General features: G+C 35.9%; 1 protein-coding gene across 3 annotated transcripts in view; it reads right to left on the bottom strand.

Moving 5' to 3' along the window:
- The window catches only part of LOC131429885 (fez family zinc finger protein 1), a 136,646-nt gene extending 120,770 nt beyond the window's left edge, over positions 1-15,876 (bottom strand). For all 3 annotated transcript variants that reach the window (XM_058594324.1, XM_058594325.1, XM_058594323.1), the window contains exon 1: positions 15,156-15,876. In XM_058594324.1, coding sequence (XP_058450307.1) covers positions 15,156-15,501 — 346 coding nt within the window. In that variant the 5' untranslated portion in view covers positions 15,502-15,876. The remainder of the gene's footprint in view (positions 1-15,155) is intronic.
- Positions 15,877-18,950: the final 3,074 nt, after the last annotated feature.

The following is an 18,950-nucleotide window of genomic DNA, read 5'->3' on the forward strand; positions in this document are numbered from 1 at the left end:
CCTGAAACATTTTTTTCGATAGCATTTTAGTACAATTTAGTTTCCGTATAAAAACGATTTGAAGAAATTGCATGCAAAGAATACATTCGCCCTATTTAAAAATAAGTCTTTAGTCAAATTGTGCAACACAAATGATTTGCTATACTCAAGCCGTGTGTAAAGCATCCAAATTGAAATGAACCAGACTTGATTGAATTCATTTTCTGCTGTTAATTTCTGGAATTGCTCGAATGGTTGATACACAGTTCGAAAAAATCTTGTGATTTTACATTTTATAAGATGCACATAAATGGAGCGTCGTATTTCACACAAATTCATATTCAACAACATGTAAAATTGTGTAATTTGAAAATTACATGACTTGAATTCGAATGAAATAAAAAACAAAAAATCAATAGCAATAGTGCGACTTGAACCGAGAAACATTCGATCACTAAGCACATCGGTTGATCGACTGTACCATAGAAGCACATATCTTCTTGTGGAATAATTGATACATATAAATCCATACAGCGGCAGTTGGTAGCCGAGTGCAAATTACACTCGGAGCTGTAAAATTCTGTGCAAGTGGAATATTTCGTTATTTGAAAAATTAAGTAGTTGTGAATCGTATCATTTGTAGAATTATATCACCTGTAAAATTCAAAATTTTTTTCTGTGTACAGTGAAGGTTCGCTCAATCGCTCGAGACTGATTTAAGACAGATTTTGGTAAGATATACGGCTGTTCGTAGATAATGCTTTTATATGACTAGTGTGCATTCAGAAAGCTGAATTCTGATTGATTTACATCAGATGATCTTAGATATTGTTAGTCTGACGTAAAGTCGCCGTAACCAAGTTCAGTTATTCGTAATACCTCGGAGGAAAACTGTATTGAAATTTCAAATCCATAAAAACTCTCATAACATATGATTTTTATTCGGAAAAAGACAGGCTGGAATCCAACCTAAACAATTCGAAAAATTCTTGTGATTTTACATCTTGTCAGATGCACATAAATTTATATTCAAGATCTTGAAAAATTGTGTGATTTGAAAATTACATGGCTTTAAAACGAAAGAAATAAAAATCAAAAGATCGACATCAACAACGCGACTTGAACCGAAAAACATTAGATCACAAAGCACACCAGTTAGTCGACTGAGCCACAGAAGCACATATCTGCTTGGCTGGTAAATCGTGCATATAAATTCATACAGTCTCACTTGCTAGCCGAGTGCAAATAACACTCGGAGCCAGTAAATTTCTGTACGAATGGAATAATTTGGCATTTGAGAAGTTCATCAGTTATGAATTGTATCGTTTGAAGAATTATGTCACTTGTAAAATTAATAATTTCTTTCTGTGTACGTTTCCCTTTTTCCGTAACCTAAGGCTGTGATACACTTCTACACAGTTATTTTTCCAAAAAATCATCATTTGACTTCTCAATCTATTTTCCGCTCAGTCTGAAATTTGAAATACCGATATGTACTAAATTTCGTTTAATCGAGTTGCCTTCTAGGTTATGTTCATCACATCCATATTGGTTCAATTGGCATTTAAGTGACTTCCATGGTTCGAAGAAAGTTGTGGGTTCGAGTCCTGCTCTAAAGTCATTCATGTGTTCATTCGATTTATTTATTGACAATTAGTTTAACGTAAAGCCGCCATAAATAAGTTCAGTTTTGCAATGACTGCGTGGAAACATATATTGAAGTAAAATTAATAAGAAACTCTCACAAAAGATGATTTTTTGGAAAAAAATACGCTCATAAGCAGGACTCGAACCGGCGTTCTTATGCAATCCGCGCATACGCGTTTACCATTTTCACCACCCTGAGCTGTGGTAGACACAGTTCTACAACAGCACCGAGTTGGTAAGCGTACGCCGAATAATGATCCAATTCCTAGCTGCCTCACGACCGGTAACTTATAACCTGATACAGTAGAGAAGGCTTCGAGCAATTATAGATATCCTTTCCTGTTTGGATATAAGGTACCGGTCGCGAGGCGGCCAGGACCTGATGTCCTTTATAGTAGCAGCATCATTTCGTTTTTGTCTAGCCAAACAAGCGCTTGTCGACATTTCAAATTTCAAAGAAAGAATGTAAGTGAATCCTGAGCAGAACACAAAAAATATGTACAATATTTCTCAAGTATCGGTTGGAAAACGAAAGAGATAAGCGAAACACATTTGCATTTAAATGTGATCCACGCAAAGCAAACAAAATCATCAACTTGAGGGAAGTCGTAAAATTGTTTGAATTTACTTGGTGCAATGTGTTGATTTTCGCTAAGCAACATATTTTGTTTCAGCACGTCTGATATTTGTTTACTTATCATCTTGGAATCGCATGTGTTCCCGGCTGAAATAAACAACGAAAATCATATACATATAGTCATTTCACTCCCGTACAAAGGATGAGAATGAAATCCAAATTTCGACAATCAAAATGAAATGTTATGCACAACGGTAATTCTCCCCCTGGGATAGACGTCCGCTGAATCGTCGAAATGGACGTACTAAAACGGATGCTTTTGTTGCGAACAAGACAAAAAAAACTTTGAAATTTAATTTATCAAAAACAATATTTCATCATCACATGCCATCACCAACACCAGCCAGCCAGTCAGCGAAATAACGCTTCAAACAAGGCAGCCAGATAACTCACAGTAAGCAACAAAAAAATGAAAACCTGTAGGAAGAGCTGTTTTTTTCAGCGCCATTCTCACTGAGGTTGGGGATTTTCCCGACACTCACTCCTGTTAGCAGGCAATACAACAACAAACTTTCACTCTGTTCTTCATCATATGAACGCGATTTTCCACACTTTTTCCATCGCTCACTCGTAAAATTCAACTTCCCTTTCTGGCGATTGTTTTCGCTGTCCGATCTAGGCATCAATGTGTGAGTAATATTACGGAACCTGGATTGAAGATAAGTTTTAAAATCAATTTGTCCACTAATATCAGCATCAGATGCTTCAAGATAAAAGTTATCATTCAATAGAAGTAAAAAACGAAAAAGATCGCGATCTTAGCTTAATATTCGAATCAAAACCATTTGATCCTACGACGTGCTCCGAAAAAACTCACTGTTCCCTATTTCACACCTCAAAAAAAAACATGCAACCAACTGCAGCAAACATCAAATCCAGTGCCAGATGAATGTCCAGAATCACTATGGCCCCGTCATCCATGTTCCGACTCGGTGTGAGAGGATTGTGCAAAAAAAAATCCTGGATTCGTCTCATGTCATATTTTTTGTCCCGGCGACTGGTCATTCCGATGTGACTGTTTTGCTTTTCTCACAGTCAGGGAGCCTGCTGTAATAGAGGACAGTCGAACAAAAAAAAACTGTGTATCTGTAGGTACAGCTAGGACACAGGAAGCAAGCCGAACGTAGAACATCCCTCACTGGGGGTGCCATTGGTTGCTGCTCCATCAGGGACATCCGGACAAAGCGTCCACCGATCTGGAATTCATCGTTGATTGTTGAGCACACAAGCGGATAGCGGGCATCGCACTCCCGAATTCTCCCCCAGCAATCCAAACGGAACGACACGATGAGGCCGAAAGCGCGCATTGGAACCATGTTTCCCCCCTCAACCGAAAGCCCACTGCGTAATTATTTTTTCGTCATTTTTAATTAACTGCAACATACTCGCGCAAGAGTGGGGGAAAAAAATCTAACAACAAAAAAATACAAACAGTTCGTTTGGTGGGCAGATGAGCAGCCGTGGGGAGAATGCGAGAAAAAATAAAAAAAAAGCAAGATCAGAGACCAAATGGAAAATCCACTGGATTACGGCCGGAAAATTTATGGTTTTCTGACAAACGGTTTTTGTTGTACTTGAATCAATTGTTGTTTCTTGTCCTTAATGTTGGAATCCCAAAAAATTTCGATGGTTTCCGGAAACGTTTTTTTTATCCATGTTAAAGCTAGAATTTTCGATCAAATTATAAACATAGAAAATATGAAAAGGGTTCTCTATCTCTATCTCTATTAGATCTATTCAATTGTACAGAAAATATGCGATTTGGATGTCCTATGTAAACAAGTTTGATTATTTTATAATTCTAGAAAGCGGTTCAGCATCAAATCCGGTTAGACGAACACAGCAAACTTGTAATAGGGTAACAGAGGTTTTTTGGCCACTTCATATAATTTGGCCCACCTAACAAACTTTATCGATTTTATCGGATTCTATCGATGTTAAGTAACCCATGTTGCACCAATTTGAAGCTAATCACATTAAATTACCTATTGCAGATGGGTTTTTCTAAGATCTTACAACATATGATGGATATTTTTACAAAGTGGGCCAAAATACCTCTGTTATCCTATAATTCTGTCTACAATTGTATTTGCTGAAATGTGTCATAATCTAGGAAATGTGTTCTCTTAGGAAATTATGTCAGTTTGACAGTTGTCGTTTGGTGCAAAATGAGATAAACTGAAAATATCGTTAGGGGCTGTCCATAAAAGACGTCACGCTTTTTTTGACGATTTTTGACTCCCCATCCCCCCCTTGTCACAAATTGTCACATAAGCAAAGACCCCCCACCCCCCCTATGTCACATGTCACGAATTCAATATAAATAAAATTCATCTCAATACATTCTCAATATGTATGACAAACCATACAAATATGAGGGAAAAATCGATTTATTACATGCTGTCATTAGATTAAAAAATATCCCTAAAACTATAAAATCATCGGAATTATTTTATTAATACCAATTATATAAATTAACAAAAGTATTTGGTTGGAATTGATGAAACATTTAAATCATTTGTTTTATTCCTCCTAAGGGTACACAGATATATTATTGTTTTAGGTAACGAATAATATTTCCTTAGTGTAGCATACAAGGCTGAGAAAATAAAGACCAAAACCTCATCAAAACGAGATCACTGCCGGAGAATCTTTTCATGATCAGTTGATCAGTGAATTTTAAATCACATCGATCAATATCGGTACTGATCTTCCGTCACACAATGGGTAGTGATTTTGAGCTAAAATGATTCTTGATTTATGTAAGTTCAATCATTGGATGATTCGATAAGCTTTGATGTTGGTGGAGTAAAATCACATATGATCAAGATAAGACATGACATGATCTACGGCTGAAATCGTTGATCTCTCGCCCTTTTTCAAATGGAGTACAATTGAGTAAACTGCATCAGAATCAGATAAGAGAAATTCTTATAATATACTATTATCAATGCTAGAATATCAAATTACTGGGCATCAGCCAGAGAAAATTTTCGGGGGGGGGGGTTTTAGAACATGGTGATAAATCAACACATGTACAATTTATATCACAATGTTTCCCATGGGTTATAATTTTTTGTTTCGGGGTGGGTTTGAACCCCTAAAACCCCCCCCCCCCCGGTGTACGCGCCTGCTGGGCATCTTTTTCTTTTTTACTCAAAAATTAGGCAAAATTTATTAATTTCGCAAATTTAATCGCTCCTCCGTGCACTTTTGCTGACCACAACAGAAATGATTTCCTGCCTCATTCATTTTCGAATTTACAAGAAGTTTTTACATCAAATACACGTTTTACTATAGAATGTGAACGTTTATTGTGATGATTTTTTAGGAAATAGGGCAAAGCAGTAATATAATTAGGTATTTCAAAAATGCGCTCATTGAAAATATTGGACGTCAAATTCCAAAAACGTCGTCACGTTTTATGAAACACCCTCCTCCCCCTTGCGGCGTGACGTCTTTTATGGACAGCCCCTTAGGTTACTTTTCGATATAAGATTTTGTAGTCGGTTGCTATTTTTTGACATTTCAAAAGGGATAACGCATCATTGTTTTGGGATACAATGTCTTGTGTTATGGGGCAGTGGATTTTGAAGGCAAATGAATAAACTGAAAATTTGATCTTTGAAAAATGTGTTTTCATCAATCAATTCCATCACTTCGTCACCCACATTCTCGAATAAAATATATTAATACATTCAGAAATATATCAATATATTCTTAAGGGGAACATACTATAACGCTTTACCTTACGATGCAAGGAACTCGTTTTTTTTTTATATTCGCAGATTGCTCTCTCGCTATTCTGGATTCGTGGTTAGGAGCGTAAGCCGCTGGGTTTTTTCAAACCAATTGTCATAAGTTCAAGCCTTAACCTAGAAAGGATATTTAGTATCAGTAAGATTGTTGTTGCATCAGTTTTGCACCTTTAAAACCAACTACGAAGATTGTACAAAACAAAAGATAGACGGAAAATAATGCCCCTAGACTGGTTTCAATTGTGATTTGATATGTCATGTACTTCTCATTTGACGATTAGGATTTCTAATCAAATAAAACACCTGCAATTCATACCCGTTATATTGAAAATAAAAGAATTTGATTATTTATACAATTACATAATCAGTATGCACCTAGATTTGTTTGACAAATCTTCTACCGTTTCGCCTTTTAGTAACTTGAAAACATTGAGCATGAAAATCAATCGTACCCAATAAGTTTGACAATAAGTTAATATTCAATGAGTTTCGTCTTTAAAGAAGTTAAAAAATACAGGACATTTGTCAACAGTGAAAAAAATCTTAATTTGAATCATCCGATACTTGATGATGGTGATTTTATTTATTCGCTGTTCTCTTAAACAGTTAGAAGCACTTATGAGTCGCAAAGGTGACCTTTTGAGAAAATGAAAACCCCAACGGTTGAAGGCACATGACTTTGTTGCACAAACCAATGCGTTTGTCCAGCGCATACTGAACTTGTCATTTGTGTTTCAGTTTTATATGGTTTTCACATCATTAGTTCGGTTTTGAATAGACTAGAGTCCCTTAGTGGAAGCGTAATACTTTTCTTTTCCATGAATGTGTTTTGTTCCGATTTTTTAAAGACTTATTTGATTACAGTTATCTATCCCAAAATTGTCACACACCTAGAAAAAATTATGTACATTTGACTTCTGAGACCGCTACATTCGAGCATCAAAACAAAATCAATTTTTCAGTTGATCAAACAGATGATAAGTGGGTTCTGACAAATTTACAAACACTGAAACATGTAAATTTATACACTTGCCTGAATGGTGAGGTATAATTGACACATATTTGAATCATTTTTGTAAAATTCACTCATTTTATGAATTACGCTGTCAAGAATTGTGTCACATATGGAATTGCTGTGAATTCCATATACTTTTGGAGTGCCTTGTTCCCTAGGAATCATCGAAATGCATTGTTTGCCAGGGTTTTGTTGAACCGTTTTTTCAAATATAGATCTCAATAAATGTTAGAGTAGGGTGGTCCTACTTCAGTCGTTGACCCTATCCCGATTTCCGATGTTTCTCAGCTAACGTGTTAGTGTGGCTTTTTAAAGGTTCTATATTCCCTACTAGAATTGTCACACATTCTCAATGAAAGAGCCCAATACAACAGACTCGTATTCGTTTTCTACTGTCTCATTCGTAAATGACCGCATCCAAAACAAACAAAGAGATACGCAACATTTTCGTCTCTCATTGCAAAAAAGAGAGTATCAATATTATTGTCACTCGCCTTTTTGCAATGTCACTGTCACAAGGCTGTATATTTACAAATCGCTTCGTTTTTTAATGTAAATTTTCATTCAATTGCTTGCTCCAAATATGTGCATGAAAATAAACTTAAAATCACAAAATATTTTTATCTGTGTACTGTTTCGCTTATGTCATTACCTGCACAGATAAACATATTTACATTTATTTTCATGCACCTATTTGGACCACACAGATAAAAATATTTTGTAAATTTGCAATTATTTTCATGCACATATTCGGAGCAGACAATTGAATGGAAAATTACATTACAAAACTAAGCGGTTTGTAAATATACAGTCTTGTTCAATGAAAAACTATTTGTCGTGCAATTTTCATCTTTTCTTTCTGTGTGGACATGGATCTCGTTCTCATAATTTGCAAGCGCAACTGAAGTGAAATATTTATTCCTCCTCATTCTCGTATGTTTTGAATCATTGAAAATGAATTTTTTTAGTTTTTGCAATGACTGAGCGGAAACATATATTAGAGAAGCCAAATGAATGAAAAACTAACAGAAAAGATGATTTTTTGGAAAAAGATACGCTCAGAGACAGGATTCGAACCTGCGTTCTTGTGCATTCCGTGCATACGCGCTACCATTTCGCCACTCTGAATCTTGTTTTAGTCACTCTAAAACGCCAAACAGACACAATAGCGCGTACATCGAACATGGTCTACATCCTGGCCGTCACCCAACCGATACCTCATATCCAAACATCTTCTCTGTCCATCAAACACTAGTCTTCTCGCTCTATACCTATTTCTCCGATCAAGCATTGAGTAGGAGAGTGTATTTATAATCGTTTGTTACCTTACTTTAATGATGCCAATCGCTGGCTGGACATCGTCAGCGACAGACCCCTATGAAGGTAGTATTGATTGTCTGCCTTTTCCTACCAGAAGCAGATTGTTACGGAAAATCAAACCGCAATTGTTTTTAACGATTTATTAATTTTAGTTGTCTGACGTAAAGCCGCCATAACTAAGTTCAGTTTTTGCAATGACTGAGCGGAAACATATATTGGAGAAGCCAAATGACTTTTTTTAGCTCTTTTCCCGACATTTTGGAGGTTCCCGCTCTATAACTTTCTGAGCATTCTCAGTTTTAACAGCCACGAAATTCAGTTTTGAGCTGACTAAAAATCGCGAAAATATTGCATCTTATCACAAAAATTAAATCAAAGTCAGGTTTTTTCGATTCGTTTTAAAACGATTCCGGTTTTAAAACGTGGTTATGCATTCATGTTGCTTAAATCGTTCTGAGTGGAGGTCCAAAATCAACCTCGACGATCTCTTACTTCCAAACTTTTCCGGCATGTCTTTCAGTGATCATCTTGATTGACTTCCATCAATTTTAACATCGGACGCAGTGTTCCAAAGAATCGCGGAAAATTAAAAACAAAAGAAGGACAGCATTAAAGCGAGAAAAGAGAAACTAAGTAGAATCTTTGTGAAAGCACAAGAACAGAAATTAGAAGCTCAAATATACAACATAACAAAAGAGAAAAGAAGGGCGAAATAAATAAAAGATAAACAACAGTATTCTTCAAAAAATAGGGGGTCGAAGTAGGACCGTGGGACAGGCCCGTACTCAGGATTTCATTTCGGAAGAGGTCCAAAGATTAAAAAAAATGTTACTGAAGATTGCTTATGTACCTAATTCTCGGTATGCCTTTTACGGCTGTTTTTAACATACACTTTAAACTTTTCCACTGGAATATTGTATTACATTTCATTACGTTTACTGTCGTGTTATTTCTGTAACATATGTCTGAGACTATCTACATAATTATATGTTTTTGATTTCGGGAGGGGCCAGGGCCCCTCGGCCCCCCTCTGGGTACGTGACTGCCGTGGGGACTATGGTTTTGAAATACGACCAAATTACTCACTTTCGTTATTACAATCCGAATGGCATGTTCAGCCACAATCCGAATGGTATGACTTAAAATGTAGGAAACGGTTTTCGTCAAAGCATTCACATGTGTTTCAAACGAAAAAATCAATTCAAAACACTTTTTAAGCATTTTTTTGTCTCTTAGGAAGATTAGTTTCGGACCACTCCACCTTAATTCTTCTTCACAGACTGCATTTGAATTTAGTTAGAAATCTACCCTCAGGTTCCAGAGTGACGGGATGAGAATTTCTGTCTTTCAAAGAAATAGAATTAACTAAATATATTACTCCGAAAAGACATTCCCTTTTTCAATTATTATTAGATTCTTCATTCATCTCACCTATTAAAACCAATATTTAGAAGTGTATCATATATCTATTCAATACACAGCCTTATAGGATCACATGAGATTTCAAGCCGCCTTGACAAAAAATACACTAAATTGTTCACGTAAACTAAGGTCCTTCGAAATTTATGTCACTATATGGAGAATCGTTACAATTTATTATTTCTCTGAACCACATTACAAAACTATTTTTGATCAAAATTTGACGTTCTGCAAATACCTATTCATTGTTTTATATTCATGTTTGAAAAGACATCAATCTAATTAACATCAAATGATTATATTAATAACAAATTTGAAATTAAAATATTGCAAAAAATCACTAGAAGGTGCATTTTTATTTTATTTATCTTTTTTTTCCTGTAACTATACACACTTAGAAAAATTTACATCTCTATAGATGCACATAAAAGGAGCGTCTTGGGTCACTTACATTCACAATTGAAAGTATGTAACGATAAGTCATATCATTAACTTCACAGTTGATATAACTGAAGCTTACCTCGATGCAGACACAAAATTTATTTTTACATGTTAGAAGATGTAATATTGTGCCATCACCGAGGAAATTGCGGCACGCTAGAATTTACGTCAAGCGTAAATTTCATATTTTCTAAGAGTGTAGATTTTCGCAGTGTTTTTGTTTTTATGTCATACACTGAATAAAAATCAAACCATTTTCCCAAATGCTTTCAATAGTATGCGTTAAGAAAATGTCTACAATATCAATTATTTACATCTTCTAATAGAACATAATGTACATTACTTACTTATCATTTAATTCATGCTTTTGTCTAATAGACTACACACCAAAAAATTTTGAATTTTGCAGGTGACTTAATCCCTCATACGATGTAATTCATGAAGACCTAATTTGTCAAATGACGGAAAATTTCATTTGTAATGACTTTATGTTAGATTAACTTGAATTTTACTGGTTTCGACTGTAACTTGCGTTCTGCTAGCAGGTGCGATTGTATGAATATAAATGCACCTTTTACCAGTCAAGCAAATGCATGCTTATGTGGCTCAGTCGAATGACAGACGTACTTGCGATCCAATGATGCTCGGTTCAAGTCGCGACGCTCTCAGTATTCTTGTTTTTTTTATTTCAATGAATTTCATGTATGGAGTTTTAGACACAATATTAAATGTTCTTCCACGTAAATTTGCGTGAGCTGCGACGCTCCATTTATGTGCATCTAATAAGATGTAAAATGACATGGTTTTTTTCAAGTGTGTAACATCGATAATCGAATCTCAACCGAATTGCTACTGTTGAAAACATAAATATTATTAATATAATTATTGGCCCTGAATTGATTTTCAATTAAAAAGAATATTCATACTTTGCTATGACTCCTTCAATTTAATGATTTGGCCAGAATGTCTAAAAAAGACAGTGTAGGACATTGAAAGAAAATTATTCTTCAAAACTCGATGGCTCCCTTGTTTTGTGATATGTTCATGAGAAACTTAATAAAGACATTAAAAAATGGAATTCATTTCCGGAGAATAGAAATGTTTAGTGTAGGAGAAGTCGCAATAAGCAAAACTTTGGTCCAAATGCAGCAAAAAAGCAATTAATTATCTTTCCTTATAAGCCAAGAGCTTCTTTTCTTAAACCAAACATTAATCACATTCTCAAATTGAATGGCTTGGAATTGACATGGTCTGGTCAAGCTAAATACTTAGGTTTAACGTATGACAAAAAACTTACTTTCAAGGATCACATTGAAGGAATCCAGGTAAAGTGTAGAAAATATATTAAATGTTTATATCCTCTTATAAACAGAAATTCTAAGCTCTGTCTAAAAAACAAATTGTTAATTTATAAACAAATTCTCAGACCAGCCATGCTTTATGCAGTACCAATTTAGTCAAGTTGTTGTTCCACCAGGAAGAAAACGCTTCAAAGGATTCAGAATAAAATTCTAAAAAAGATTTTGAAGCGTCCTCCCTGGTTTAGTACAGATGAGTTACACAGACTCACAAATGTCACATAATATTATAAGCAAATTCCGACAAAAATCGATGCAATCTTCAATTGAATCGATTCGCTCTCTGTATTAGTTAGTAAGTTAGTATATAAGTTCCTTTTCCCCATTACACAATACAAGTAGGTTTCGAATTTTCCCTACACAAAAAACTCAGAATTGCGGAAGCAAATGATATCTTCATGGTAATAACCAAATCATATATATAATAGGGCTGAAAAGTCACCACTTGTGGCTGAACACCCAATTTAAATCTTAATAATTTAATTTTAACTCATATTCCAATAAATAGTTATAAAAAAAGTAAAACTTTGGTATTACACTTCTACACGAATAAAAATCCAATTCCGAGGCCGTGATTAAAAATCTTGTAATCATGAAACATGCCTTCTCATGAAATTTCATGAGCAAAATGATTGATATCAGAAATTTTTCCATTGGAAAATAACTCATCTCCTATGAGATGAGTTATTCTTCCATGAAAAAATGATATCAATCATTTTGCTCATGAAGTCATGAATAATAGAGCATGATTTCATGAGAATTTTACTTTTTATTATGTCGTTTATTTATACCCGGTCATAGACAAGCTGCGGTTGTTTGGTGGATAGTATTTCATGAGAAGATATGTTTCGTGATTCCATGGATTTTAATTATGGCACCGGCAATGGATTTTTATTCGTGTATTGTTTAATTTGATCATTTTGTTTTAAGAGTCTACACAAAACCACTGCATAGCAAGTTTCACAATCCTACACTGTATTTAGATACAGCATAAAGTGTTTTTCAAGTAGATGTCGTCCATTTCTACTACTTCACCATTCACCGTTACCTCTAGTGTTTCTCATCTTGGACCGTTCATATTTTTACTTTATCTTAAGGATTTAAATTTTTCGATCAAGTGCATAAAATTATGCTTTTGCTGATGACTTCAAACTGTTTCATGTTATCAAATCAGCAACTGAATCAGAGTTCTTACAGGAATAAATTGGTGTTATATCAACAGAATGGTTTTGAATGCCTCCAAATGTTCCGTCATTTTTATTTAGTCGTAAACATTCTTCAGTCAAGTTTGACTATAACGGTAAGAGATCTGGGTGTCCTACTAGATTCTAAGTTGAATTTCAAGGAGCATATCAAATTTACTATTTCGAAAGCCTTCAAGCAGTTAGAATTATTTTTATGCGTTACTCAAGACTTTGAAGATATACACTGCTTAAAAGCACTACGCTTGAATTATGCTTCGGTTGCCTGGTCACCTTACTACCAAAACAATATCCAACGTATTGAAGCAATCCAACGCAAATTTGTCCGTTTTGCAGTTCGTCGTCTTCCAAACTCAAACTCTTTGAGCCTTCCGAGTTACCAAGCCGCACCTATACCTATATGTAATCTGATTGACTTCGATTTTTTATCTGTCCGCCGCGATGTTTGCAAGGCAGATTTTGTACCAGATTTTCTTCAGTCACGAATCGAGTGCTGTGAGCTCTTACAGCTATAACAATTATATATTCATCGTCGTAATCTTCGCACCTATTCCTTTCTTCGGATTCCCCGCGCAAGAGCTAATCACGAAATCAACGAACCCTTTGCAAACATGTGCCGCGTGTTCAATCACTGTTTCAGTACTTTTGACTTCCATCTATCACGTAATCTTTATGAGAAACTGTTCCTCAGATCGCTGTCTAAGTAGATTTAGTTAGTTTTAGTCTAATCAGTATTAGTGTAATTTTAGTCTAATTAGTACTAATAATATTGAATTAAGTACAAGAAAAATGTGTCATTTGGATGATTGTTCTCTGTTGATGAAAAAGATGAGGAGGTTTGATGCCTGTTGGAGAGCAAGTTTGACAGAAACTAACTCCAACGGGCTTTTTTCAGCTCCTAAATAAACAAACTAACAAATAAATAAACGTTTACGTTTGCCTTGCGGCTTATGTTGAGTTACTGAGTGGCGTGGCAGTCCAACTATCGAACTACTATCGGATTGTTGTATTTTCCGCGATGTTTGAAAAACATCAAAAACTGCATTCAAAATGCGACACACTAATCCTTAAGTTGTTATAAAACTAAACAGAAAATATGGGGATTTTTATAAGACATCTCATTATACGACACAATTCCTGCATACGTAATTCGCCAAATGACTGAATTGTACAATATCGATAATAATATTTTTTATATCTTATGTAATCACCGTAACTTTGTTATATTTTGCTGATTTGTGGATTCTTTTCGATGAGAATTAATAAATCAGCAAAATTTAGAGACAATAATGGCCCAATAAAAGTTTCAGTCAATACGTTTATTTAGTAAATAATAATATGGTAATGGTAATTTAACTTTTCATTAATTTTTTCTCCATATTTTTTTCAATACTTCACTCGGTTAGTCATTTTAAGAACCCAATAGAATAAAATTATCAACATTTGAAAAAATAACAAAACAGTCATAATGTTTTGTGCGATTTAAAAAAAAATTGACCCTAATGTTTGCTCAGGCTAAGTTCATTGCCAATAGCATACAATTGGTTCACTCCACTATTGTCCAAAACCTAATGAACAGAGGCAATGAAAAGGGGGTATTTGACTCCGTATTCAATATAAGAAATAATTTTGGTAACATAACTAGAATGTTGTAATTTATTTCCTGATGGTGTGTGTTTTTCTGTATCCCATTTTGCTGGAATACAACCGTTAGTAAAATCAATCTGATTGGTATTTCACGATTTTAAGAGTTCCATGGTGAATGCTGCAAACCACCTCAACCCATAAAACTGATTATTTCCAATGATTATTCAATTTTGTTTTACTTCATAGCTCAGCAGTAAAGTTTGAAAAAAAACGAACACTTTTTAACGTAATTGCTCTCCTCAATTTCATGCTAACCACATACTACAAGCGAAAAAAAGAAAACCAATACAGTCAGATTTGTTGATAAGGTGAAAAATAAAGTGTTTATGATAGATGTATTGCATTTATCCCCAAATTAAACAAAATCAGAATCATTGATATGAACTTGTAAACCTTCGACTGGTCTGTTACGACTTCAACGGCCCTGCTGTAACCTACTCTTAGAAACTCAAACTTCAATAAATACAGACTGATGCACCAATATGTCAAGTTCTAAGAAGCGTTCCAGTCGCTCTTAATACAGAATAAATGCTATCATCTTTCAACCATTGAAAAACTAAATCGTTTTCGAAATTGATTGATCAACAACAGCTATTAGATGAGTGATATAGAGCTAGAAGAACTTGCAGTTTAACTGCTAATTTGTGGGGTCTCTTTTGATTAGAATGTTATCAACTTTACTCGAAAAAAGTGCCATCGATAAGAAAATGAAAACATCCACATCGTACTCACCGTCGGCTTTTTCTCGAGGCATCACCACTTTGAATGCACTGGTGAGGGCAGCACTGTTGCCATTACTATTCCCACCGCCGTTCTGCTGTTGTTGATGATGATGGTGGTTATGATGGGCAACTAGTAAGGAACCCATCGCATCCCGTTGGCCACTTCCGGTGCCACTAGTTCCTAGACCACCATGATTGGGATTGTTATTATTCAGTATACTTATACTATTGTTGTTTGTGTTCAAGTTCACGTTCAAATTATTCAGCTTGATGTTAACCATGGTCACACTAAAATCCAACGGCAACTGCGATTGCTGCTGCTGTTGTTGCTGCGGAACTTCGCTCACTTCCATCATTTTGATTAGATGTTTTATATTGGTTTAATCAGATCTCAAACGATAAATTAGCCCGTATATTCGATTCGAAGTGAACCTGCTATATTTTCAACCGCGTCTGATAACTTTGCCAAAACAGTCCATGTTGTGTCACAGCTACGCATTACTTAATGACGGAATAATTATCGTCCACCTGTGACCTCGTTAAACGCTAAAATCACATGAAATCACAAAGTCACTCCCGGTTGCACAAATCTCATTCCATCGACGGAGCGAACAAACACCACATAAAAATCGCGAACTTCCGCCACGAAGTGCTACTTCTGCACTGTAAACACGGAAACTCGGCGGACACTCCGACCGCTGTGTGTACGCCTCTAACAGAGTTCGATGTGATACTGTATGCCAATCAACCAACCAACCAACCAACCAACCGCTCACTCCCCATATGCCACTTGATAAATTCAATCATTGCGACGATGGGTCCAAATGAGTAATGTTGTTATTCCTCGCTACTGCTCTATCGAATGCGATTCGTTTTCACTCACTCGCTCCCTCATGCGTCTTTATCAGCACAGCGCATCCCTATGACATCGTCCGCAGCGCACACAATACATCTCCAGCCCACGTTTCAATGCTTTCCCTGTGTACAAGTTCAGCATGACTTTATCCACCAACACAATCAAGCGCCGCACACTCAAAATTCTTCTACCCTATGAAACAACTTTCAGAAGTCAACCCTGCCGTGCCGTACCGTGCCATGCCCGTATCAATTGCACCGGAGACGGCCGATTTGTGTTTGCGTGTACGGTTTCCAGAACGCCAGAATGAATAAAAGCTTCCCTAAGGCTCACGCTCTCCCTTCGCTCGCATATAAACCATTTCAGGTCGCACCATGCGCCGCGGCCAAACCACGTCGAACACTGACTGGAAAATCTCTTGCACTTCAAGGCACTGATAAGAATCGGACAGCACCTTGTACAGCAAAGCGCAACAGATTTGAGCTAGGCCACGCCCTCCCCAGGCAGCTGCTTGAGTTTCCCCATTTTATTTCCTAGCACAATCCCGGAGAGCTGGGCGGAGCAAACCATTCAAGTGAGCGGGAGAGAAAAATGCATCTAAAACAGGTTGATGAACGAAATTATCTCCAGTCACACTTGCTCTCCATGGTAAGCGTACGGTGTAGTTGTGGGTGTGCACGATGCTGTTTGGTGCGAGCAGATAAGGGTGCTCTTCCGGAATCAAAGGATTATCGCGAGTGGAATATTCAAACGACGAATATTCATTTTGTGTATTTTATGTGGAATGTTTTCAGTGTGTTCGTGCAGGAAAGCAACGGCAGAGTTCACTGTCATTCGTGAAATGTTTTTGATATGATCTGCGCTGCTGCCAATGTCGAACACCATATGGTTTAGCTATGCTATGTTGTGGTTTCTTCCCGTCAAATGATACAACTGTTTCGGCGATACACTGCAAATGTAAGTGTCATTTTTACGAGTAACAAAATAATTAACAGATAAAAAGCGAAATAAGTAAATTGATTTTGGAAAATAGTTTTCGAGAAATGTTTTTGAAAAATATATTCTAATTCATTCATGTATCTCTCATTACCGTTTGTAGTGAGATAAGTTTGTATGACCTTCAACTAGGACCTACAGATTGGTTTTAGAACAAGCTTAGAAAATTTGATTCTAGTACTTCAAGTATGTTTACCAAGAGTCTACAAGCATACAGGGTGCAGCAGAAAAAAAGCGATCAATTATTATGAGATTTTGGATCATCTTTTCAACTACTTCAGGTTATACTATAGTAACCCTTTGAACCAAATTTACTCGATTTACTTCATCCTATCATGTTTGTCAATTCTCAGGACAGTGCTGGAAGCTACAACATGTTTTTTTTTAGGTTCTACATGCTGTTAAGATATCTCAGATGGTAATCAGTAATGAACATTCTTCTAACCAATCCAAATGTTTCTTTTCGAACCAGTCAGTTTTCGAATTTTATATTCGAAGGAAACTAAATTTCTTCTGCTGCTTTCATTTTTGCCTTTTTCATATCGGAGGGCTATGCAATCGCTGTGAAAATCGACTTCACAACTTGAAATTCTTGAAATAGTCCCCGAAAAGTCGATCCGGATCCAATTTCCGATTCCGGTATTACAGCGCGATAATTGGAAAATTTTCAAATTCATGAGCATTTTTTCACGAGTGATAGCGAACCGGGCTGCAAATTTTTATAAAACTCACTGGTAGATTCATTTAGTGGGTAGATCTTGCTAGTTAGTGCAGGGCCGGTGAAACATGTTAAACCCAAGTGGGGAATTTTTCATACTGCGGAGAGCGACCCACTATTTCGCAGTATTTCTCTATTCTAATGGAAATGATATCTATCCCTAAAAAGTTTTTTAATATTTATCCCTAAAAACTTTTCATGAAACGCGTAAATTAGAAGTTTGAAGAGTTTTCGGTACTAAGTTTTAAAACAAAATTTCGCATCTAAGGTTTACCTTGGTTTCAAAATCACTGCCAATATTTGTTTTCAATTCAAAGTACCAACCTTCAAAGAACATTTAACATCAATAGCACCACGAACACTGAATCTATCGACATATAAGTGACGTTACTAATTCATTTATGAAAAATGGAAATAACGAATTCCGTGTGTTGCTAAAACATTGCTTTTTCAAGGGAAAAAACGCACAAGCCCAGCTATGGCTTGAGAAGTGTTTTCCCCACTAGGGTCCATTAAAAATGAAGGTTTGTGGCATTCTTATTTTGAACGTTGCTAAATATTACAGTCAACCGGAAAAAATTAAGCAAGTTTTGATAATCGTGATGTATAAACGCAAAATCAATTATTATGAATAATGCTAATATTTCCATTGTTTTTTGTTCGAAATTTCAGGTGGGTAATTACCCACCTTTGGAATTTTCGGGTGGGTAGTGCTACCCACCGTACCCACCTCTTTCACCGGCCCTGAGTTAGTGAATTTATAAACCCACTTTGGGACTACTAGTCCCCGGTTTCCGCTTGCGAATGTATCGAAAATAGAATTTCCTAAAACGGAATTCACTTCGATTTCTCAGCAACGGTTAAACCGATTTTCACAAATCTTGATTTAAATTAAAGCTCTCATTTTCTCAAAATATAGTATGCAATTTCATTCAGATCCGACTTTCGGTTACGAAATTATAGGTATCAAAACTTTCTAAAAGTCATACAAAATGACGATGCAAAACTTGTACGCATCGGTACGTGCTGGTACGGAAGAAGAAAACACCACCAGGCACGAACGAAACACGGAAGAACGGAAAGAGTACGAAAATTTACAACGTTTTAAAACCACAACCGAATATATTGATAATAATAACAAAATTAAAAATCCAATCACAAAGCATATTCCATTATGCTGCTTGAAAAGTATTACTACCCATTTAACTTGAATTTCTTATACAGCAATAACAGGA

This window comes from Malaya genurostris, chromosome 2, assembly GCF_030247185.1.
Source record: "Malaya genurostris strain Urasoe2022 chromosome 2, Malgen_1.1, whole genome shotgun sequence".
NCBI lineage: Eukaryota > Metazoa > Arthropoda > Insecta > Diptera > Culicidae > Malaya > Malaya genurostris.